Source organism: Panicum hallii, chromosome 5 (genome assembly GCF_002211085.1).
Source record: "Panicum hallii strain FIL2 chromosome 5, PHallii_v3.1, whole genome shotgun sequence".
Taxonomy (NCBI): Eukaryota; Viridiplantae; Streptophyta; class Magnoliopsida; order Poales; family Poaceae; genus Panicum; species Panicum hallii.
The window spans coordinates 47,346,616-47,369,808 of NC_038046.1; the positions used below are offsets into that span (position 1 = coordinate 47,346,616).

Here is a 23,193-nt window from a genome sequence, read left to right on the forward strand (position 1 = left end):
TGAAAAGGGAATGCAGAGAAATTAACGACTAAAAAATTGGTAAAGCCAACCATTGTTCTTGGCCAAAGCCAATTACATCAAGATAGATAAACCTTGGGACAATCGACCACTAAACTGATAAACCTTGGACAGAATAACAAGTAATTGACACTTACAGTAGGAAACGATCGTCGATGAAACTAAGCCCGCCAACCAAAGGAGACGATGGTGGAAGCGATCAGAGCAGAGGTCGGCATTGTTATCATGCCCCCAGAAATGGCCGGCGCCGGGGTACCTGTACCACTTGTACTTGGGGCAGACGGTATCACGGTACGTCAACGTCAGGCTGCGGTGCTCCCAAACGGCCGACGCCACCGCCTCCTCGGGGAACTCCGTTGCAGGATACGTGCGCGTGGCCGTCGGCTGCGGGGGCAGCGGACGTAGTAGCCCTCCCTGCAGTCCATGTGCATGTGCAGGTGGTCGCCGGCGGCCGCGGTGGCGCCTGGGTCGGCGATGGGCAGGTGGGCGCGGCAGGTGTTCGTATTCCTCCAGGGGAAGAAGATAAGATGGACGGCGGCGCGGCGGAGTGCACGGCGACGCGCGGCGGGTCGTCCCGGCGGCCGTGGCGCTCCGCGGAGGCCACCGAGAGCGTGCGCTTGTCGAGGTCGGTGTCGATGTAGAGCGGGCGCTGGCACACCACGCGAAGGCGGGGCACCGGGCGCGCCCGATCGACGGGGGCAGGCGCCGTGGTTGAGCTTCGTGCAGTGTTCCAGTGGGCGTTCGCCGGCGTCACCGAGGGGCTGGTGCAGGGCTGGGCGGCGGTGGTGATGGGGATCGTGTCGGGGTCTCGGGGACGGTGCCCTAGTACACCTACCATGAATAGGTGCCGTCGCGGCTTCTTGCAGGAGGAGGTTGACGACACACTGGGCATCCTGCACACACACGCGGTGTCCGGCCTCCTTGGTGGCGTCCTCACCGGCGTCTTCGCGCACCCAGCGCTCTCCGATTTGTTCCTTCCCGTCACCAATTCGAGGGGCCTCATCTACGGCGTCCGTGCCGGAGGCGCGCAGATCCTGAAGCAGGTCGTGGCCGCGTGCTTTGTGGTTGGATGGAATGTGGTGGTCACATCGGCCATCTTGGTAGTCGTCAGGGCCTTGGTGCCTTTGAGGATGACTGACGAGCAGTTAGCTCGCCGGCGACCACGCCGTGCATGGAAAGGCGTCGTACGGTACTTATCATCGGTGTGACTGTAGTAATAACAACCAACAGTTTTGATTAGCCACGCTGTGCTGTGATAGAGGTTGAAAATCCGGTTGTAAAACTCGTATAGAGAGGGCGCTGGCGCTGCTCTGACCTCTGGCATTGATTTCGGAGGAGGAAGAAGGCTATGCGAGGAAAGCTCCCTTTTAAAAACCAGATGTTTTGTTTCTTTTACATTTTAATTTCCTCAATGTTTACTTGAAGAGAGTGTGTTATAGGTCTTGTTTGAATTTGGGATCACAAAAAATTAGCTAAAGTTATACAGCAATCATAAAAGGAGTTCAAAAAGGAATACTTGCATTTCAAAGGTCACAATTACTTGCTTGCATACCTGCAGAGTTTTACTATGTAAATAAATTTAGTTTATTGTAAAATAAAACTTGCAATAACTAATAGCTTTGGTGGGGAAAAATCAATGAAAATCTTATGTTATAGCAATTGTTGTGTCCCAAATCTTGAGATGAACCAAAATAAGGGGCCTCGTTTGTTAGTGTTTCCCAGGGCCCACCAAGTGTCAGGGTCGGCCGCCCGCCTAGGCCCCACGCCAGATGGGGGCCCAGGACTCTACGGGTCCGTCAGAGTCCGACCCGACGGAGTTGGTCGGTCGAGCCAGACCAGCTTACCAACTTCGGCCCACAGCCCAGCCCACCCGGTCCACTCCGCATTTCGGAGGGGTCCACAGCACAGAGGCATCCGTCCCACGAATTCGGCCGCGGCTCCTCCGATCCAGCCGCCGGCGATGGGCTGCTCGCCGGAGGCGGCCGCCGCGGCGTGCCCGGACTGTCTGGAGCGCCTCGTCCGCTCCGACCTCGGCGGCACCGGCCTCTCCTTCGTCCACGGCCTCTCCGACTCCCCGCTCCCTTTCGCCGCCTCCGCGGTCGTCCAGGTCCGCCCCGGCTTCTCTATTTGTGCTTTGATTTCTGGGCGCTTTTCGCCGACGCGTGCTCCCAAACTCGTTGCGGGCCTTCTCTTCGGCTCGGTTCGACCAGCCTGCTGTTTTGCAGCAGAGTTTGTTAAGCCTCCATTATTCGCATGCATAAACCCCTGCTTGGTTTGGAAGAGCTGCTGGCTGTAGCTTCGCTTAATGCTTATTTCCTTCTCGTGCAGATAGCGTCTGATGGAGCGGAGGAAAGTAACGGGAGGTAAGGCTACACATTCATGACTTGCATGGTTTTCGGCTTCTCATGTTAAGATATTTGGACACCGCAGCAGTGTATAATTTTACATTGTTATAAGTTTGCAACATACTGCTTCAGCTGGGATAGGCAAGTTATTGGAATGTGCTTCGGTGCAATTCCAACTAGAGTGAGCTGTATGTTTCAAAACAGATACTCTATCAATGCTGCTTGAAATTCTTGTTTAATGTTGGAGCAATAAGTAAGCACGTAGCGATTTATGTTGGACCTTTGGAATACAGCTGCTTAGTAGACAACCTAGTTTGGAAATCTACGAAGTGTATGTCACAAATTCTGATCGATAGAAAGCAGCCAAATTAGTCATGTGGACAATTTCTTACTTTTCTATATAACAAATTACCACCATAAAACAAAACCATAGCAAAAGCTGGTAAAGCATCTGCACATCTATGCAGTTGTCTTTATCACAGTTCGTTGCATTCAGGTTCATTGAAATCCGTATATTCTCCAACTTAATGCTGTTTCTTGTTTTCACTCCTTTCCACTCATCCTTACACAGAAGTGGTGCTGTATATGTTGCAGGCAGCATTACTCCAGTTTTGTTTTAGTGGGCCTATGTGGTGCTAAAGTGCCTTTTGGTAGTAAAAAATGGTAATTTTCTTTTCCAAGGATTATATTTATCTTCAAAAGGCTCCAAAATTGATGTATCAACATATACGGAATTCTCCACATTTTTCATTCCCTACAGTGACAACAATTCCTTGGAGAATGGTATTCATAATGATCCCCAGCCAGAGCAAACAGTATATAATGATGATGACCAGTTTACTGAGCAATCAGATTCCTCTTGTGGCAAAGGATGCATTGAAGATCATGAAAATTCCCCTGGGCTCAGTAAGCAGCAACAGGTCATAAGCACAATTGCCAAATTAACTCCTGTTTGCTATCTCAGCATAGACCACACTTCAGAGGTTAAAGAGCTTATCTTGAGTTACCTGAACTTCTCAACCGAAGAGGATGTGATTAATTCGTTAAATCTGTTATCTGAAAACAAAATTAGTGGTTTTACTGGATTAGATTTCCTCAGTTTTGTTGGATTTTCAGCATTTGATGACTTGCATCCTTCTGGACGTGTGAGGCATCCCAACATCTTACCAGTGTTAGCTGTTCTAGAAACATCTGATCATTGCTACATGTTACATCCAAAGGCTCCATACACTTTGGAAAATATCATGCACTACAGTCCAGAGGCATTCTGCTCAGATTGGCATATTAGATTTCTTATCTACCAGATAATATCTGCTTTGGCATACCTTCATGATTCAGGAGTTCATCATGGCAATCTAAGGCCATCAAACATCTTGATGTCAGATTCCTTATGGCCTTATCTGAGCATAACTGATACCTGTTCTGTAAAACACAGTTGGGGTTTTTCTGATCCTCAATGCTCACCTAACTCATGCTGTTTTATGGAGGACTGTTCCTCAAAAGCCATTTATACTGGTTTCAAACTGCAATCATCCTTGGACTGGCAATCTTACTTTAAGCAATGGTGGAAAGGTGAGCTGAGCAATTTTGAATACTTGCTTGTCTTAAACAAGTTAGCTGGTAGAAGGTGGGGCGATCCAGCTTTTCATACTGTGATGCCTTGGGTAATAGATTTCACAGTGATGCCTGATGAAAGTTCTGATAATGGTTGGAGGGATCTAACCAAAAGTAAATGGCGGTTGGCAAAAGGTGATGAGCAGTTGGATTTTACATATTCATCATCAGAGATTCCACATCATGTTTCTGATGAGTGTCTGTCAGAGCTAGCTGTCTGCAGTTACAAAGCAAGGAGGTTACCTAAGACCATCTTAAGGTCAGCTGTGCGTTCCGTCTATGAGCCCAATGAATACCCGTCTAGTATGCAAAGGCTTTACCAGTGGACGCCTGATGAATGCATTCCAGAATTTTATAGTGATCCTCGGATTTTCTCCTCTCTTCATTCTGAAATGAGTGATTTGGCTTTGCCTTCCTGGGCAACATCCTCAGAGGATTTCATTTGTCTGCATAGGGATGCATTAGAGAGTGATAGAGTATCACAACAACTGCATCACTGGATCGACATAACGTTTGGCTATAAACTTTCTGGAGAGGCATCTGTTGAAGCCAAAAATGTAATGTTGCCTCCTAGTGATCCATCTAGACCTAAATCAATTGGGCGACATCAGCTTTTTACAAGGCCTCATCCTAAGCGCCTTTTTAGCACCCCTCATGCAGTCTACCACAATAAAATGGACTCCTGTGCTAGATGCTGTGGCAAACGAAGTAGTGCAACAACTGATGCAGCACTAGATGGCAGTTCTCCAATTGTGCTTTCAGAAATTGGTTGTTTGGAGGATTTTGAGAAAGCAACTTTGTTTGTAGAGTTTGAACACCATTTGAATCCAATATATGATTATGCTGACACTTCAACTTGGTGCTCTTCAGCCAAATATCCCAAGAGTCAAAATGCAGATCAGATCTTGCGACATGACTATGCAATGCCAGTTGCAGCCGATTTTGATTTTGGTTCCTTTCTTGAGTGCTTCGAGTCTGATGGTGGTTCCCCTATAGGTTATCAAGAACTGCTACTGTGGAATCAAAAGTCTCATTTAGAAAATGAGCATCATGCAAATGATGTATTTTCCATTGGGTGCATGGTGGCAGAAATCTATCTGGAAAGGCCACTTTTTGACACTGCCTTGCTAGCTGCATACAAAGAAATTGGCATAGTACCAGGAGCACTTCAAGAATTGCCTTCTCATGTCAGACTTTTTGTTGAGTCATGCATACAGAGGGAATGGAACAGGTAACTTCAGCAATGAAGATGTTTATAGTTTATATGCCACCACTTTGGTGAATATAAAGACAACTGTTACATCGATACTGATTTTTTGTTCTTTTGCAGGAGGCCAACAGCAAAGCACCTTTTGGAGTCACCGTACTTTCCTCCATCAATTCGATCTGCGTATATGTTTCTTGCTCCACTTCAAGTTTTGTGTACATCTAGAGAGCGAAGCAAGTATGCTGCTAAGCTTGCAAGTGAAGGGGCACTTAAAGCTATGGGAGAATTTGCTGCCGAAATGTGCGCACCTTACTGCCTATCGCTTGTTTCATCATCTTTGTCAGATGTTGACACTGAATCGGCCTTGTCTCTGCTTAAAGAATTTATAAAGAGCTTGAGTATCCAAGCAACTAAGGACCTCATTCTGCACATCATTCAGAAGATCTTACAGGCCAGTTAAGATATATCAGTAGGAAATATATTCGCATGTGTTTTTTTTTCTTGATTTCGAAGTTTTGGCCTATGGGACATGTAGTTTATTCCTACTGATAAGTTTTGTCTGATGGTGGTTGCTACAGGCGGCAGAATATTCGCACCTGAAGGTTGCCCTTCTTCAAGACTCTTTTGTTCGAGATTTGTGGAAGAAATTGGGAAAACAAACTTATATTGAGAAGGTACATCCTTTGGTGATCTCAAACTTATACAATTCACCTAACAAGATCACTGCCTCTGCTGCATCCACTGTTCTGATCGTCTCAAGTGAGGAACTGGGAGTACCAATTACCATTCATCAGGCAAGTCTAAGTGGAAACTTTTGTTGGTATACCATCCTAATCCATGCATCACTGATCGATATCTCCACTTTCTCCAGACAATTTTACCGCTAATTCACTGTTTTGGCAAAGGATTATGTGCTGATGGAATTGATACGTTGGTCAGGATTGGTAACCACTTAATGCTTTCTCGTTATGTTCAAACTGATTTGCTCAGTGATCACTAACCTTAGTATTATATAGGTGGACTACTTGGAGAAACTTTTGTTGTCAAGCAAATTCTTCCGTTGCTTAGGAATGTTATACTCTCATGTATCGATTCGTCAAAGATGGATAAGCCTGAGCCACAGCATAGTTGGAACTCTTTTGCTCTCGTTGATAGCTTATCTGCCTTGGAAGGCCTTGTGTCAGTTCTTCCCATCAAAACTGTTCTTAAAGAGCTTCTTCAGGTACTTCACTGGCAAAAACAAGGCTTAGCAGACAAACATAACAAGGGCGTGAAAATGGATAGAATTTTATATTGGGTTGAAGCTGAACCAAACTGGAATCCTTATTTTAACATTTAAGTTGAGATCAAATTCAGATGACTTTAAGCACAAATTCAAAGACTACCAGATTCCAATAAGACTTTACTTACCTTTGACCAATTAATAGCATTTCTACTTTCGTTATATACATACATCAATACGAAATTAGGTCACAGTTTAAATCAAGAGTAAAATGCACCAGGGGTAACTTGTAACTTTATCCACCTAGGTCCATAAAATCTCAAAGTGGGCATCTTTTTTTTTAGATAAGGGATAAACCGGCGTCTATATCCATCTAGTGGATATATACAGCCACTCAAAGTGGGCATATAGGTCCTTAAAATGTGGTTACTAATATTATCTATAGTGTTATCAAATTCCATCACCGATTTAGATGCTTAGAGTGCGTCTTGAATTTTAAATTCTAATATTGACGGAAAAATCTTACTACAAAATTTGGCATTTAGTCAAGTGAAATTTGTTGGTGCCTAGGCTCCTCTTTTAAATATGTTATTTTTAATTGTATCCACTTTCACCCTTAATTGTGTATTCTTTATGTATTCATCCATCCATTATTCTTCTACTGGCATCTACAGGACCATGTTTGTCTTCATGTAAAGGTTCTTATGCAGATTCATTTGGATCTTCGTGTGATTCAGGCAATAACTGTTCTTAACATGCTTTCCCTTTAGTATTTCTCTTTATTTTATTCCATTAGTGTTTATTATACAACTTAAATATTTTGCCATCAAAACTGCATTGTTGATTAGGTGGCTGCTACCGCACTTGCTGACCTTTGTCGACGCATTGGACCAGATAACACTTCTATATATGTTTTGCCACAACTGAAGGAGCTTTTTGCTGAACTAGCCTTTTCTCATGAGACATCTGGTCTTAGCCTTCTTACAAAAGGATTAAAAACTTCTGAAGGAAACAAAAGTGAGTCAATTACAATGGAATCCCGAATTGATCTTGTGTAAGTCAAAACTAGTTTTTATGTGTTTTTGTATAAATAATTTTATATGCTTCTGTTTTCATATAAGGTAAAAATTGTAGGTTTCTGCTATATCCTTTCTTTGCATCACTTGTTGGGATAGAGAAGCTCCGGGAGTGTTGTTCAACATGGTTTCTATTGGAGCAAGCTCTTCAAAGGTTGTACAATTGGAAGGTACATAAGGCTTCATTCTTTCTTGTACTATCAATTGTTGAGATGATATCCTTATCATGCTTGTTTTCCTTATTTCCTTCTGTGCTTTTGTTTAGTGGGAGCCTTCCGGTGATTGTTCTAAGAATGCTGAAAATATGAAAGCTCAAAGGTTTCAGCCTGGCAACTATTTCTCATCAGAGTCTGTTCCAACCAATCTGCTTTTCAATGGGGCAGGTCGGTCCACGCCACAATCAGAAACTACTAAAATGGGTCAGAAGGCTGCATCCTCCAATCCAGGATCTAAGCTTGAGAATGAGACTTCCAGTGACAATTTGTATACTTCAAGTTCTGGAAACCAGCCATGGTTTTGGTTCCCCAGCCCTGATAGTAGTTGGGGTGCTCCAGAATTTCTTGGACGTGGTGGTGGTGTGAGAGATGAACTTCCCTGGAAGATTAAAGCTTCTGCTCTTTACTCAGCACGTGCTCACCCTGGTGCTTTACGTTCATTAGCAGTTCATGATGATGAATGCACAGTTTTTACTGGAGGAGTTGGTCCTGGTTTTAAAGGAAGTATCCAGAGGTGGGAATTGCCAAACATGAATTGCACGTCTGGTTATTATGGGCATGAAGAGGTCAGTTTTTACTCGTTTTAATAAAGTCATTCTCTCTCTGCTTTTATGATGGATAATGAAGAAGGATATTTTTCCCATACCAAAACCCTAAACAGGGTAGAGAGGTTATAGATGTACATGGGCCTCTATGGGCCCTATACACATGGCCTAATATATTCCAACACCCCCCGCAGTCTGAACAACCGGCGCAGCGGTGTTCAAGACTGGACAAGAAGAGAGTACAAGGGCAAATACCCCCCCGCAGCCACAACTAGCCACCGGCTACGTTGAGGCTGGATCGAAACTCCGAGAAGGTCGAGGAGGGCAGTCCCTTGGTGAAGATGTTAGCAAACTGGGAGGTAGTCGGGACATGGAAGACCCGAACATCGCCGATTGCGACTCTGTCGCGCACGAAGTGTAGGTCGATCTCCACGTGCTTTGTCCGCTGATGCTGGACGGGGTTGGTGGAGAGATACACGGCGCTGACGTTGTCGCAGTAGACGAGCGTGCTCTTGGCGAGTGGGCTGTGGAGCTCCGCCAAGAGCTGTCGTAGCCAGGACGCCTCCGCTACGCCGTTAGCGACAGCCCGGTACACCGCCTCGGCACTGGAGCGAGAGACAACCGGCTACCGCTTGGACGACCAGGAGACCAGGTTGCCGCCCAGGAAGACGGCGTAGCCGGAAGTGGAGCGACGAGTGTCCGGGCAGCCAGCCCAGTCAGCGTCGGTGTAGACCACTAGCTCAACAGAGGACGAGCGGTGAAGTACCAGGCCGAGGTCCACAGTGCCACGGACGTAGCGGAGGAGACACTTCAGCGCAGCAAGGTGTGACTCCCGGGGATCATGCATATGGAGACAGACTTGCTGGACAGCGTAGGTGAGGTCCGGCCTGGTGAAGGTGAGGTACTGCAAAGCACCAGCCAGACTCCGGTAGGCAGTAGGATCAGCCACCGGATCACCCAGATCAGCGGATAGCTTCGCCTGAGTGTCGACAGTAGTGGAGCAGGGCTTGCAATCAGTCATCCCAGCCCGCTCCAGGATATCGAGTGCGTACTGCCGCTGGTGCATGAGAAGACCAGACGGGCGAGGCTCAACAGTGACGCCCAAGAAGTGGTGGAGCTGACCGAGATCCTTCATAGCAAACTCCTGCTGCAGAGAGGAGATGACACTCTGAAGCAACTGCTGACTAGAGGCTGTGAGCACAATGTCATCAACATAGAGCAGCAGATAGGAAGTCTGATCCCCATGGTAGTAGACGAAGAGAGACGTGTCAGACTTAGCCTCGGTGAACCCCAATGTCAGCAAGAACGTGGCGAACCGAGAGTACCAAGCACGAGGAGCCTGCTTCAGCCCATAGAGAGACTTGTTGAGCCGGCAAACCATATCCGGACGACTCGAATCCACAAATCCCGCTGGCTCCGTGAAGAAACGCATTCTTCACGTCCAGTTGGTGCACAGGCCAAGAGCGCGAGAGCGCAAGCGAGAGGACTGTGCGCACCGTAGCAGGCTTCACGACAGGGCTGAAGGTCTCATCATAGTCCACACCAGGCCGCTGAGTGAACCCCCGGAGAACCCAGCGAGCCTTGTAGCGCTTCAATGTGCCATCAGCCCGACGCTTGTGCGTCCAGATCCACTTGCCAGTCACCACATTGCAACCAGACGGACGCGGCACGAGGTCCCACGTCTGGTTGGCAAGAAGAGCCGCGTACTCCTCTTCCATCGCGCGACGCCAGTGAGGATCCGCCAAGGCGTCGCGGACAGAGGAGGGTACCGGAGAGACCCGCGGCTCTCCCTCGGCGGCGGAGAGAGTCGCGGCCTGAGACGCCATCCGCCGAGTCACCATGGGATGGATATGCCGAGGATCCCGATGGAGGATAGGCAGGTGGTATACGTCCGGCTCGGCACGAGAGGGAGCCGGAGGAGGTGGCGGTGGCGACGGCTCCGGCGTCGGCGTCGCCGGAGCCTCCGGAGCCGGAGGCGGCGTCAGTGTCGGCGCTGAACGACGTCGGTACACCTGCACCGGCTCAGCGTACCGCTGTGGTGTCGGGGTCGGTGCTGAGCGACGCCGGTACACCTGCAGCGGCTGGGCGTACCGTGCAGGGTCACGTGAAGGCACCGGGGCCGCGTGTGGCGCAGCGGGAGACACCGGGTCCACGCGCGGTACGACCGGAGGTCTGGGGACCGCGCGTGGCACGACCGCGGGCACCGGGGCCGCACTCGGTGCCGGCGTGCCGGGGAAACCTGCAGGAAAAGGACAGACAGGTAACGGTGGCTGAACCACCGGGTCAGTCGGAAATAGAGTCTCCAGCTCGGGGTCGAGAGAAGGTGTAGAAGAGGTAGAGTAGGGGAAATCCGACTCGTCAAAGACGACGTGGCGGGAGATCAGAACGTGGCGAGAGGTGAGGTCAAGGCATCGGTACCCCTTGTGGTCAGGGGAGTACCCGAGGAACACACAACGAGTCGAGCGGGGCGCCAGCTTGTGAGAAGCGGTGGCGGAGGTGTTAGGGTAACACGCGCACCCGAAGACCCGAAGGTGGTTGTAGCGAGGAGGGGTACCGAAGAGAGCGTGGTGTGGAGTGGGAGCAGGAGAAGCAGTGGAAGGGAGACGGTTGAGCAGGTAGGTGGCGGTGTGGAGGCTCTCAGCCCAGAAGCGCGGGGGTAGAGAGGCCTGGATCAGAAGGGTGCGCACGACGTCGTTCGTCGTGCGAATCATCCGCTCAGCCTTGCCGTTCTGAGGAGAGGTATACGGACAAGACATACGCAGCTGAACACCCCGAGACAGGAAGAAGGACCGGGAGGTGGAGTTATCGAACTCCCGCCCGTTGTCACACTGGACGGCCTTAACTGTGAGGCCGAACTGAGTGGACACCCAGGCAAAGAAGTGGATGAGGGTGGGGAAGGTCTCAGACTTGGCGCGCAGAGGAAAAGTCTAAGAGTAATGAGAAAAATCATCAACAATGACCAGATAATATTTATAACCAGACATGCTGAGTACAGGAGATGTCCACAAGTCACAGTGAATCAGATCAAAAACATGCGCAGCATGCGAAGAAGAAGAAGAAAATGGAAGTCTAACATGACGACCTAACTGGCACGCATGACAAAGGTGCTCAGCAGGAGCCTTAGTACAAGGAGCATCGGTACTACGGCTGAGCTGAGCCAAAACGTCGTGGCCGGGGTGACCAAGCTGGCGGTGCCAGGTGGTGGAAGAAGGTGTCACGGCAAAAGCAGCAGACAAAGAAGCCGAAGGCAAGGCAGAGGAAGCAGGAAGCCGAAGGGTGTAAAGGGGCCCCGGGCTGTCACATCGGAGAAGTGGACGCCGGGAAGCCGAATCCTTCACAGTAAGACCAGAGGAGTCAAATTCGATAGAATAGGAGTTGTCAGCAGTAAACTGTCGAATGGAAAGAAGGTTGTGAACCATTCGAGGAGCAGCAAGAACATTAGGAAGACGAGGGGCAGAACCCACGGCGGTGACAGGAAGGCAAGACCCATCACCAACCATGATAGAAGAAGGAGTAGAGCGGTGTGGGGGTCGGACAGAAGAGAGGATACCGGCATCAGGAGTGGTATGGAACGAGGCACCCGAGTCGGCGATCCACTCGGTGCTGGCCGGCGGTGTCAGTCCCATGGTGCTAAAGGACTGAGCTAGAGGGGCCTGGTCCCACCCCCCCGGCCAGGTCGGCTGCTGGCTAGGCTGAGCGGGCGGGGTCCAGGACGGCGCTAAGAGTGGAGCAACACTCGTGAACATGGCCGCCGGCTGGAGCTGACGATGAAGCCCCACTGCCGGACCCTGGAACGGCCACATCGAGATGCGCCCTGACCATGGGTTGCTGAAGGATGGCCAGGGCGTACCTCCAGGGGCAGGGGCAGGAGCGGGAGCCTGGGTCGGCGCGCCCCGACGGCCCCCACCGGTACTGGTACCCCCAGGAGCAGGGCCACCGGTACCGGTACCCCCAGGAGCAGGGCCACCAGTGCCACCACCAGCACCCCGGCGGCGGCGACGTCCACGGCCCCCCCACCTCCGGTCTGCCCGGCGGGAGCAGCACCAAGGAGGGAGGTGGCAGGAGCAGTGGAGGAGGCCGGTGGAGTAGCAACGAGCGCGGCGGGGTTGGACGAGGAGGATCCGGGCGCGAGGCCCCTGGTGACCTCCTCAAGGGCGAGGTCGTCCCGGACCTGCAGGAAGGTGGGAAAGGGCCTCTGACGGGCGATCCAGCACTTCAGGTGGTCGTAGGTGCTGCTCAGGCCCCGTAGGACATTGAGTACCAAGACCCGATCGGACACCGGATCCCCGAGGTCGTGAAGAGCATCAGCCATGCTCTTCATCCGCCGGCAGTACTCACCGACGGAGAGGTCCCCCTGAATGAAGGTGCGGAAAGTGGCGTCGAGCTGGAGGGCGCGGTACTCGGCGTTGCCGAGGAACTGCCCCTCGAGCGCCACCCAAGCCTGCCGCGCAGTGCCGCCGTGGGTCCTGACGAGGTCCTGAAGATCTAGGGAGATGGTCCCGAAGATCCAGGACATGGCGACACTGTCGAGACGCAGCCACGCCACGGCCCGCGCTTCGATCGGCGAGTCGACGAGGACGTGGTCGTCGAGGGCGTAGCGGCGGAGGGTGATGAGGACCTGGTCCCGCCAGCGGCTGTAGGAGGAGGACGCAGGGTCGAGGAGGACGGAGACCAGGGCCCTGATGTTCTGGACGCCGGCAGCCTGGAGGTGGAGCTGGGCGACCATGGGGTCGGTCGGGTCGTATCGGGCTCTAGATCCAGCGGGCGGGGCCTGGAAGGAGGAGGAGGTGCCGTGCTCAGGGTCGACGGGCTGGCCGGAGGAGATGCGGAGGAAGCGCTCCGCCTCAGCGACCCGAAGAGCAAGGGCGTCGGCCGTGGCGCGCTCGTGGTCCCAGGTGAGGGCAGCCACACGGACCCGCTCCTGGGCCGCCGAAGCCTCCGACTTGGCGGCGAGGAGGGCCGCAGCGAGAGCGGCGTCGGCCTGCTGTCCACGGAAAGCGGCGGCGGAGAGCGGCGCATCCTCGAGCGCCATCCCGAGGTCAGACCGTGCGTGGGCCACAGCGGCGGTGGCGGGATCGGTGCCTGCGGCCGGCAGCAGCTGCACTGCGGCCTGCAGGGCGGCCGGATCGGCGCCCGCGGCCTGCAGTAGCTGCGCAGCGGCCCGCAGGACGGCCGGATCGACGGCGGCGCGCGGCAGGGGTCTCGCAGCTCCGGCGCCCGCGCCAGCAGTAGCCCTGGCAGCGGCTGCGTCGGGCTGCAGGGGGCCCAGGGCGGCAGGAGAGAGCTGCCGCGGCCCCTGCGCCGGCGGCGGCCCCTGCGGCGCCTGGTGCAGAGGGGCGGCGGCGCCCGCGGCGGCGGGCGGCCCCGGCGCGGTCTGGAGCAGGGGGGCGGCGGTGCCCGCGGCGGCGTCCAGCGGCGCCTGGAGCAGTGGTGCCGCGGCGGCGGCCGCGGCCGGCGCCTCCTCGAGGACCAGCGCGCCGGCGGGGAAACCGGGCAGCGGCGGCCCAGGCGCCCAGATCGGCGCGAGTGGGAACAGAGGAGGGAGAGGAAGAGGAGAGGGGTGGGAAGGAGGAGAGGGGAGGAGGGAGAGGTGCCGGCGGTCGGCGGCCGGCCATGGTGGCCGGCGGCGGCGGCGGGCCGGCGGCCGCAGGAGGGAGAAGCTAGGCAGATACCATGAAGAAGGATATTTTTCCCATACCAAAACCCTAAACAGGGTAGAGAGGTTATAGATGTACATGGGCCTCTATGGGCCCTATACACATGGCCCAATAGATAATTTTATTTTGAATTTATAAACAATTTTTTTTTAAAAAATGAGCAATGAAAAACTGTATTCAAACATGATATTTTTCCAAAGACCGAATTTGAATGTGGGGCCTTCATTAAATCCAGCTGGTTTACAGGGGAGCTTGGGCCCTCTGATATTACTTGTTACTGGCTGTTTGTGATGAATGATGATGAACCCAGGAATCTTCCATTTGGTTCTTCCCGGTTGAACCACCAATGTAGTTTCATTCAATAATTAGGACATCAAGCAGCATTTTAGAGTTTCGTTTTGGACTAGAAACCAGAACCTACCAGCATATGGTTTTCACTCGGGAACTGGCCAGTTTCCTGTCCCATAAGTAGTATTGTTTGAAAAATGAAATTTGACTTTGAAAAGTAGGAGCGAACTATTGCATCCTGCCTGTGCTTTTAATATGAGCTGGTGTGGGTTCCATAGTGGTAAAGTGCAACTCAACTCTATTGCAATGCCCCAAAAGTAGAATATGCAGGAAGCCCCCTACACTAGTATCTAATTACAACAGAAAGGGGATACGGCTAACAGTAATCAGTTTGGTCTCGGTTCTCATCCAGTAACTAGCTGATTCCCAGTATTTTCTTGGATGCATTTTGTTAGTAATCAGCCGGTTCCCTGTGGAAATGGTCTACTAGCAAGATGGATCATGTTATTGGCAAGGTCGTAGAACCTGATAAAGATAAGAGTGGCTCCAGCTGGTCTAGGGCAACGACTGCTGCAGCCAAACATTTGACAGATTGAAATAATTGAATGAAATAACTACCAGTTTTTTTTTACGAAAAAGGTTGCAAGCTTAGTTCATAATGGCACATGTTTCCAAACCAAAGGGCACTGTTTTGTTTGTGTTCGTTCTGTTGTTGTGTAAAGCAACTTTTTTTCATCTTTGCAATGCATTGAGACGCAGTTCTCCTACATGTTAGGAAACACAAAAACAAAACAAAGGACACTGGAATATTAGTAAGATAAAGACCCTAGAAAAACAGGACAAGATAAATAAGAATACTCACCAGCATCTGGCACAGGATCAACATCTATCTGCTGCCATTCTGTTCTGATAATTGTGGAGCCATCAGGTGACATAGGGGAATTTCTTAGCTATGGCGGCATGTAGCTGTGGATGCCTTGATGAAGTCTTGGGGGAATGTCATAGTGGATATTTTTGGCATGTTATCATGAGTGTGATCTAATTCCAAATGTTGCTATGGTGCAGAAGCTATTTTTCTGAAAAATATTTTCCATCAAAAGTTCGTAATGAATCAGAAGGCTTGCTTATAGGCTATCGACATCTGCTTGTGAAATTGGAAGTTGATTGTGTTTCTTTTAGGAAAGTTAATGGGAATAGGTCAGTGTTAGCATTTATCTTGTTACCAGAGAGTTGTGTCCACTGTCCAGGTTCAGCTAGTGCCTAGCTTCATTGCTATTAGGGCTAGCTTTTGGATTGCATAAGCACGATGGTGGTGCGAGGCCACAAGAAGAAGCTGTTACTAATGAAACGTCATGCAAGACGAAGCTGCTGTACATGGCAAGAAGTACCGGTAACAGGATTAAGGGGTGATTGTTAGCATTAATCTTGTCACTAAGGGTTATGTCCAGGTTCAGCTAGTGTCTAGGTTCATTGCTGTTAGGGCTAGCTTTTGGGGTGCAGAAAGGCTTCCTCCAGGTGTTTGGCCAACAGCCAGAAAATATGATTCAATCTTACTTAGATTATAAACCTATTTCCTTAACATTTTTATTGTCTACTCTAGAACATAGAGTTTGAATGTTTGATGCCTGTCCTACAAACTGACCTGGCCAGTCATGCTGCATCCAAGTGTCCTACGAATTTATAGTTTACTCCCACTAAGGATTAGAACTTTGGCAAAAATAAAAAAAAAAAACAGACTGGCTGCTGATGGTTCACAGAATTCCTAGTTGAATGGGCATTAAAAAATCCACCTTGTTTATTGGATTTTAAATTTAAATTCTGGTCATTCGAGATTTTTTTTAAATTCCGGTTCATGGTAGTAACTAGTGGACAAATTTTGCTAACTGGTTGCGAAGTGTTTGAAATTTATGTCTGTGCTTGATTTTGAGTTAGCACATTGCCCATTATCAGCTAAGAAACAGTGCTGCCTTATGTTTCTTTACTGAATGTAGTTAGGGAACCTTGGCTCCCGCCCCACCTTGGTACTGGTAAGTGTTAAAGAGGTAGCATATCTGTACAGAAGAGAAACAGAAATAGTAACTTCAGTACTAGGAGACATGGAGAGAAGAGAGAGGAAATATAAAAGTAGGCCCTGGGGTATTAAAGACTCTGTTGTTAGATTCTGATGATTTTACACTTCTTGAACATGATCTGATTTTACACTTGTAATCACCAAAATGTAGGAGACAAATAACAAAAAAGATGAAGTCAAAGAATTTGCGAGATGTACTTGACTTGAATTGTTTCTACTTGTTCTTAACTTATCCATTGTCTTTTAAGAAAAGATCTGACCAAGCATTCCTGTTCAATAAATCAAACTCTTGTCCATATATATTCAATAATTTACAAATTCCAATAAACTGCACATTTCCTTTTATTTTTTTTAAATTCAGACAGTATAAAAGTTATGACTAGTATTCTTTTGTAGATATTTTGATTAGTGCTGCTGCTTGACATATTGTATATTATAGATTGTTTGCTCTCTCTTTCATGTGTTATATGTTTGAACTCATTGGCATACTCTTTGGGATATTTTTATGAATTATTTTATGTGCAAACAGTTCATTCTTTATGTTTCTCTCTTAATATCTCTTTTTTGTAGGTTGTCAATTCCATCTGCATCCTGTCAATTACTGGCAGAGTGGCTTCTTGTGATGGCACTATTCATATATGGAATGGGCAGACAGGAAAGCTCATTGCAGCTCATGCTGAGTCATCTACTACCTTCCCACTCCAAACTGCATCTATTGAGCAGGCAAACATGCTCAATCAGGATGCACTCTCAGGTGGAATATTGTCAAATGCATTTCGTGGTAGTTTGTATACATCTATGCATTATATGGAATCTGATGGTATACTTGTTGCCGGTATGGGAAACGGTTCGATCAGGTATTGATCTTTATGTCATCAATTTGTTTTGCATGATCTTTCTTTTTTTATGTCGAAGAGAAATATCTTTCCTTGAATCCTACTCTTTGCTTGGGGAATGCATTTGTGGCCAGAAGCACTGGTCATGCAGCTATGCACATGAATATGCCGGCAAAGCTGTAGCCAAAGAGCTGAAAATTTACTTCAGTTAACTAGGTAGTACTCATGCAGTATGAGTTTGGAAGCCGTGTATGCTTGTTTTTTCTTGAAGGATTAGCGATTAGAAGTTGAGAGCATGTTCTGTTTTCTCCAAATCTCATTATTATGTCACTCAATTTCTATCAGAGTAGCTTGAATATGTCTGCTAATTATTGTGTTGCACATCGGTTGAGTCTTTGCAGATTTATTGACATATCTCGGAATCAGAAGCTACATTTGTGGAAGAGTGATTCTGCTGAAATATCTTTCTCATCCCTTGTGTCCGCTATTTGCTCATGTGGCTCAGACAGGCTTACCAAAGGAACCCCGATGGCTTCATCCTGGGTAGCAGCAGGTCTAAGTTCTGGTTACTGCCGGTTGCTTGATAAGCGTAGTGGGAACATCATTGCAGTTTGGCGAGCACATGACGGACACATCACAAAGGTCACTGCGCCCATAGTCCTCTACCACAGATGTTACAAGAACCTTGTTTCCTTTGACATTTTCTGATCTGTTTTCTCTTTCCCATTTATGCTTACAGCTGGCAGCACCAGATGACCACTTAATTGTATCAAGTTCCCTGGACAAGTCTCTTCGAGTTTGGGACATCAGAGGGTATTATTCTCTTAAATGTTATTGTTCTCTAAAATGTCTTTGCTGGATTGCGTGTATTTCTTCTGGCTTACATGTATTTTCTCTTCGAATTTGCACAAAAATTCTTAAATGTCTTTGGCTGAAAAATGTGATAGGAATCTGGCAATGCAGTCAAACATTTTCAGAAGTCATTCAGATGGCATCCCCAACTTTTCTGTCTGGGGTCAAGATGTGATATCAATTTCAAGGAACAAAATTGCACTCGCTTCTCTTTCAAGGCCAGCAAGTGATGTAAGACTTTATCCTTCTCACAACTTGTACCACTGTTTAATCTTGAAAAAAAGTTTACTACTTCCAATAGCAGTGTGCCTTTATTTAGCAATTTGCTTGTGGTATGAGCTGGAAATCTATTTGGCTCTTGTGAAAGTGATTTTCATATGCTTCTATGCAGATTGGACATCAGCAGCTTGCACTTCAGAATTTGTATTCGGCTGACAGAGGAATAAAACACAAAAACCTTTCTGTTCTTTCAACTATTGCTGTGCTTCCATTGTCAAGATTGTTCGTGGTTGGAACTGAAGATGGATTCCTCAAAATCTGCCACTAGGTACTTCTATTAGTAATCGTCTCTCCATTGCGCTGAGTTGGAAAAAAAAAAACTAAAGTGGTTTCTACCACCCTCACTTCAGAATTGAATTTTGTAGCAAAAATGCCTGTGCATAGTATGTTTTCATTTTGCCAGGAGCCACAGTAGAGTATACATATTCATATCTTACAGGAAATGCATTGTGTGAACTTTATCTTTGAGTGAAAGCTTCAAATGTTTTTATCTTCTCTATTTAAGCAGCACATCTCCATATGTAGTGTTTACTTACTGCATTGCTTCCTTACTAGCCAAAATCGGTACATATTCCTTCCTTTTGATGGAAGTCCAGTAAAAGTGGAGGTATAGAGTGACCGATAATTGCACAGGATTTGAAGATACTGTAATGCTACTACTAGATGTATTTGATTGGTTTAAAATTTTGCTTCACTCGAATTCGGTCAAAATTCATGGATGCCCAGCATGGATAGAAAATAACTTCTGATGCTAATGCTGACACACCCTTAACAAAATTTATTAGTATTTCAGTATTTGAGCTTCTCTCAGATCGAATCTGATCCGCCTCTAGAACTTTCTCTGTCAACCGGGAATTACTAGCACGCCAGTACCATCCTTGTTCTCTGGCACTTTGCACATGACTGTGCCTGTCGATTTCACATTGGCCTGTTGTTCTGCCACGAAGCTGGGGACGCCTTGAATTCTAGCTTTGCCGGATTGGCTGCAGGGCCGGCGCGGATAGTACTCGGATGAGTTTAAATGTGGGTAGTTGGGAAGCTACAGGTAAAAGTAAAGGGGTTGATCTCTGTTACTACTGCCCTGGTATGAATGCTGGCTTTACTGCACTCTGAACCCCCCCATTTCCTCCTCTCCTGCATCCCTCGATAGCTGCACCTGATCCGCCATTTAGGCAGCATCAGATTGCTGTACCACTAAAATCCCTGCATTTGTCATTTGCGGGCTGGTCAAGCATTGGCTTTGTGTTACAGAACTGCACTGTCAGCGTAAGATGAGCTCCATGCTGGCCCATGCCTGTGTGTCCTCTGTAGGCTGGGCAGTTACTGTCACTGAGATGTGGGTCTTGCTGCACAGAAGCATGGGCGAGCTGGCCTCATTGCAGTTCAGCTGTTCTTCCTCCATGAATGCTTCAGTACTTCGCACAGTGGATCAGCACTAGCTCAGCACCTCACCTCACCTCTGCATATATAAACGTGTGTGCTGAGCTGAGCAGCTAGTTCTTGGACAACCAAACCAAGCAGCAGATCAGAGTCGTGCAAATTAAAGGCATCAAGCAGCAGTGCAGCCAGCCATGGAGAAGAGAAGCAGCAGCGGTAGCGCGAGCCTCGTGCTGGCCCTCCTGCTGGCCGCCTCGCTCGCGCTCCAGCCGTGCCACGGCGCGCGCGGCGTCCCCGCCGGCGCCGGGCCGGAGGAGAAGCCGCTCCGGCCCCAGAACGTGTTCGGGTTTGGCGGCTTCTACCCAGGCCCCACCGTCAACTGGGTCTTCCCGGGGCCCAACGGCGTCACCCCGCAGGTCGGCTTCGGCGGGATGCCGGGCTCCGGCGCCTTCCCGGGGGTCGGCGGCAGCGGTGGCGTCTCGCCATTCACGCCCGGCGGCGGCGGTGCTGCTGCTGGCGCCGCGGCGAAGAAGCCGTGAGACCCAGAGGTGGCGACCCGGATGTCAGGCTGTGTTGTGTGTGAGTTGAGGTGGTCGAGCTTGAGGTACGGTAGAGTTTCGTGTGTGGTGTGGAAGGTTGTGTAGCGGTATGAGCAAAGTCTCTTGTCTGTTCTTGTCGTGGCCATCGTGTTAGTTGTGAAGGACAACTTCTCAAGCAGGTACCTGCTAAATCTTGCGTGCTTTGATCTCTCTCGCTTGCTCGCTCCCCCCCTCCCTCCTGTGCGTAATCAGATCAGTCATATTCCCTATGATCGATGTCAGTATGGATGATCATCAGTACATATTCCACGCGCGAACAGCATGGCCAACGAGCCGCCGCGGCGCAGCATTAGCTGCACGAGCGCTGTGCCGGCGAGGAGCCCGGGCCGTGCGCAGCGCCTCCACGCACAAACGCAGCGCCCGGTGGATGGAGGTGAGCGGTGAGCCGAACCACTTTTCTGGGCCACAACGCCATGTGCAGGCTGCATTTCATTTGCGTTTCCAGCTAGCCAGAGTTGTTGTGAACACCTTTTGCATTACCAGGGCCAGTCTAGGTGGGCCGAACAGGAAACCAAACATGTACAGGGTGCATTACACAAGCCTGTTTAGAGGGTCATGCACACTACCAATCACACCCTATATGACGGTGCAAATCATACTCTATCACCGAAACATAAACAACTCATTGATCAAATCCCATCCTCATGCGACTCCTTCCACCCATCCCTTCCCAATTGCCTTTTCTTTCTCCCTCTAAATTCTAGACTACTCTTAACTTTGGTTTCCCATTTCATGAAATACCACCCTTTAGTTTTACCGTATATAAGAAATAAAAAGGTGCTCTGAACAACCATTAAAACAACTGCACAACACAACTACCCATGTTATAAGTTAGGGTATATAATGTCTTTTACTAGTCCTCTAATCTCTCTAGGATGTCTTATATTTCATCCATATTTCAGGACGAAGGAAGTATATATGAAACAAACATCCAAATATATTCATTTGAGTAACATTCTTCAAATTATGACTTTCGTGCCATTAAACATATGATATATATTTTAATTAAACAGGTATTGAAAACTAAGCAGTTTATATCTCAATACTTGAATATCTTTTTTGTTGATCAAGGTACATATATATATATATATTATGTATATGTATTATTATAATGAATTATATATTTTAACAAATCTAATTGTGTATATGTGTACAGGTAACGAGACCATTATCTATTTTTAACTACAGCACCTCTCTTCAAAAAATATAAGTGTTTCTAGGTTGGTCTTAAGTAAGGATGGAAATGTGAATGCGGATATCCGAAATATCCGATATCCGTATCCGCTTAAACATCAATATGGATATCCGCATCCATATTCGAATTTAATATGGTAGTAAAGTGGATACATCCGAATCCGATTTTTATTGTTTTCTCTATCCGATTCCACATCCGTATTCGACAATATCCGACACTATCCATATCCATTTTCAATAAAACTATTTAAAAAGTCATATTTATTTCCTATAACCAATGTTATTAATTTTTATAATAAAGATATAAGAAGATTAAGTTTACTTGTAAATATTCTTGTTTTATCTATTTATAGGTGAAATTACTTTTATAAATTTTTATTATATATTAATAAACTTGTTTATATATTTATTGAAAATACATTTTTATTTCTAGTTTTATTTTTATGTATTTATTTATTAAAATATTTGTTGATAAAAAAGCTATTTTTAACTAGCTATCTTTGTTATATTGTCATACTTTAGTTTGTATATGTATAACGATTTTATATTCTAAAACTACCAATAAAGCAAATAGCTAAATGTTATCCTATATATCAAGTAAATATCCAAATTTGAATCCGAATCCGAGGTATCCGTTTCGCATTCGTATTTAAGAATATCCGAATCCGTATCAATATTTGAGTTAAAATATGGTAAAAAGTGCTATACGAATCCGACTTCATGCATATCCGACCCGCTTCCATCCTTAGCCTTAAGTCAAGCCATCTCCTGTTTGACTAAGTTTATAGAAAAGAATATATAACAATACGTACAATATCAAACAAGTGTTATTGACCCATTATGAAATACATTTTCGTAGTATAGTTCTTCAATAATATAATTTGACTTGGGATTAAACTAGAAATGGTGATATTTGAGACTGAGTATTCACTGTTGTGTGAACGTACTACCCAATTGTATAGATCTAGGTCATTTAATTTTGAACATGGACACAGATGCAAGCTCTATGTGACCTAGGAACCTAAGTGATTTACCCATTTCTCAATGCTAAATTCATTTCATATCATTGTTCATAATGGGTTTATCTTCCAATTGTTGGCACAGGCACAACATCACATGACACACCCGCCACAAACTTTCTTTCTCCAATGGTTTACACTCTCTCAATAACCTTGTTAAAATTCTAATTTCTGTGCAAAATTTACATGTGACGGTTGAATTTGAGCCATATGACTTTGCTGTTAAGGATCTTCTTACCATGAACAAATCATTAGCTCCAATAGTCGCACAGAGCTGTATTAGTTCAATTTACACATACCCAATATAACCATGTTAAGAATCAAATATCCATGCAAAATTTACACATGACAAATGACAATACATGCTCAATTGAATTTGATCTATATGACTTTTTTGCTAAGGATCTTCTCACCAACAAACAAGACATTATTAGCTCTAATAGTCGCAGTGAGCTCTATCCATTCAGTCCATGTTAGATCACATCAAGACGCAGCCTTGGCAGTTTACTCATCTTCTTGTGATATGTGGCACCGACCACTTAGCCACCCAGTTTTTTTTCACAATTTTCTATACCTTGTACAAATAAAAGTTCAGCATACTGAGCGACATATGCGCCTCCCCTTCTCCACCTCTAAATGACTTTTGATTCCAAATAATCCAATGTGATCTTTAAACCTCCCCAATCGTGAGCTTTACTGGTACGATACATGCATGGTTGAGCACCGCGACAACACGTTTTAGCTCAAGGATGTATCAAGCAAAGCGTATGTTGGGAGCC

The 23,193-nt window shown here is 47.5% G+C and overlaps 2 protein-coding genes and 1 pseudogene across 2 annotated transcripts; all 3 read left to right on the forward strand.

The window, feature by feature from the left end:
• Positions 1 to 204: 204 nt before the first annotated feature.
• On the forward strand, positions 205 to 1,332 carry LOC112892680 (annotated as a pseudogene).
• A 592-nt stretch (positions 1,333 to 1,924) lies between these two features.
• LOC112892270 (protein GFS12) lies at positions 1,925 to 18,699 on the forward strand. The gene is made up of 17 exons (XM_025959422.1): positions 1,925 to 2,125; positions 2,347 to 2,381; positions 2,958 to 3,026; positions 3,124 to 5,208; positions 5,308 to 5,635; positions 5,763 to 5,978; positions 6,056 to 6,128; positions 6,201 to 6,406; positions 7,081 to 7,143; positions 7,255 to 7,460; positions 7,541 to 7,652; positions 7,748 to 8,263; positions 16,829 to 17,115; positions 17,496 to 17,736; positions 17,834 to 17,907; positions 18,042 to 18,177; positions 18,338 to 18,699. Exons 1-17 carry the CDS (start codon positions 1,979 to 1,981, stop codon positions 18,491 to 18,493), a joined length of 4,950 nt encoding a protein of 1,649 aa, XP_025815207.1. The 5' UTR covers positions 1,925 to 1,978; the 3' UTR covers positions 18,494 to 18,699.
• Positions 18,700 to 18,852: 153 nt separating this feature from the next.
• LOC112892271 (elastin-like) lies at positions 18,853 to 20,336 on the forward strand. The gene has a single exon (XM_025959423.1). The coding sequence runs from the start codon at positions 19,797 to 19,799 to the stop codon at positions 20,139 to 20,141; it is 345 nt and encodes a 114-aa protein (XP_025815208.1). The 5' UTR covers positions 18,853 to 19,796; the 3' UTR covers positions 20,142 to 20,336.
• The last annotated feature ends 2,857 nt before the right edge of the window (positions 20,337 to 23,193 follow it).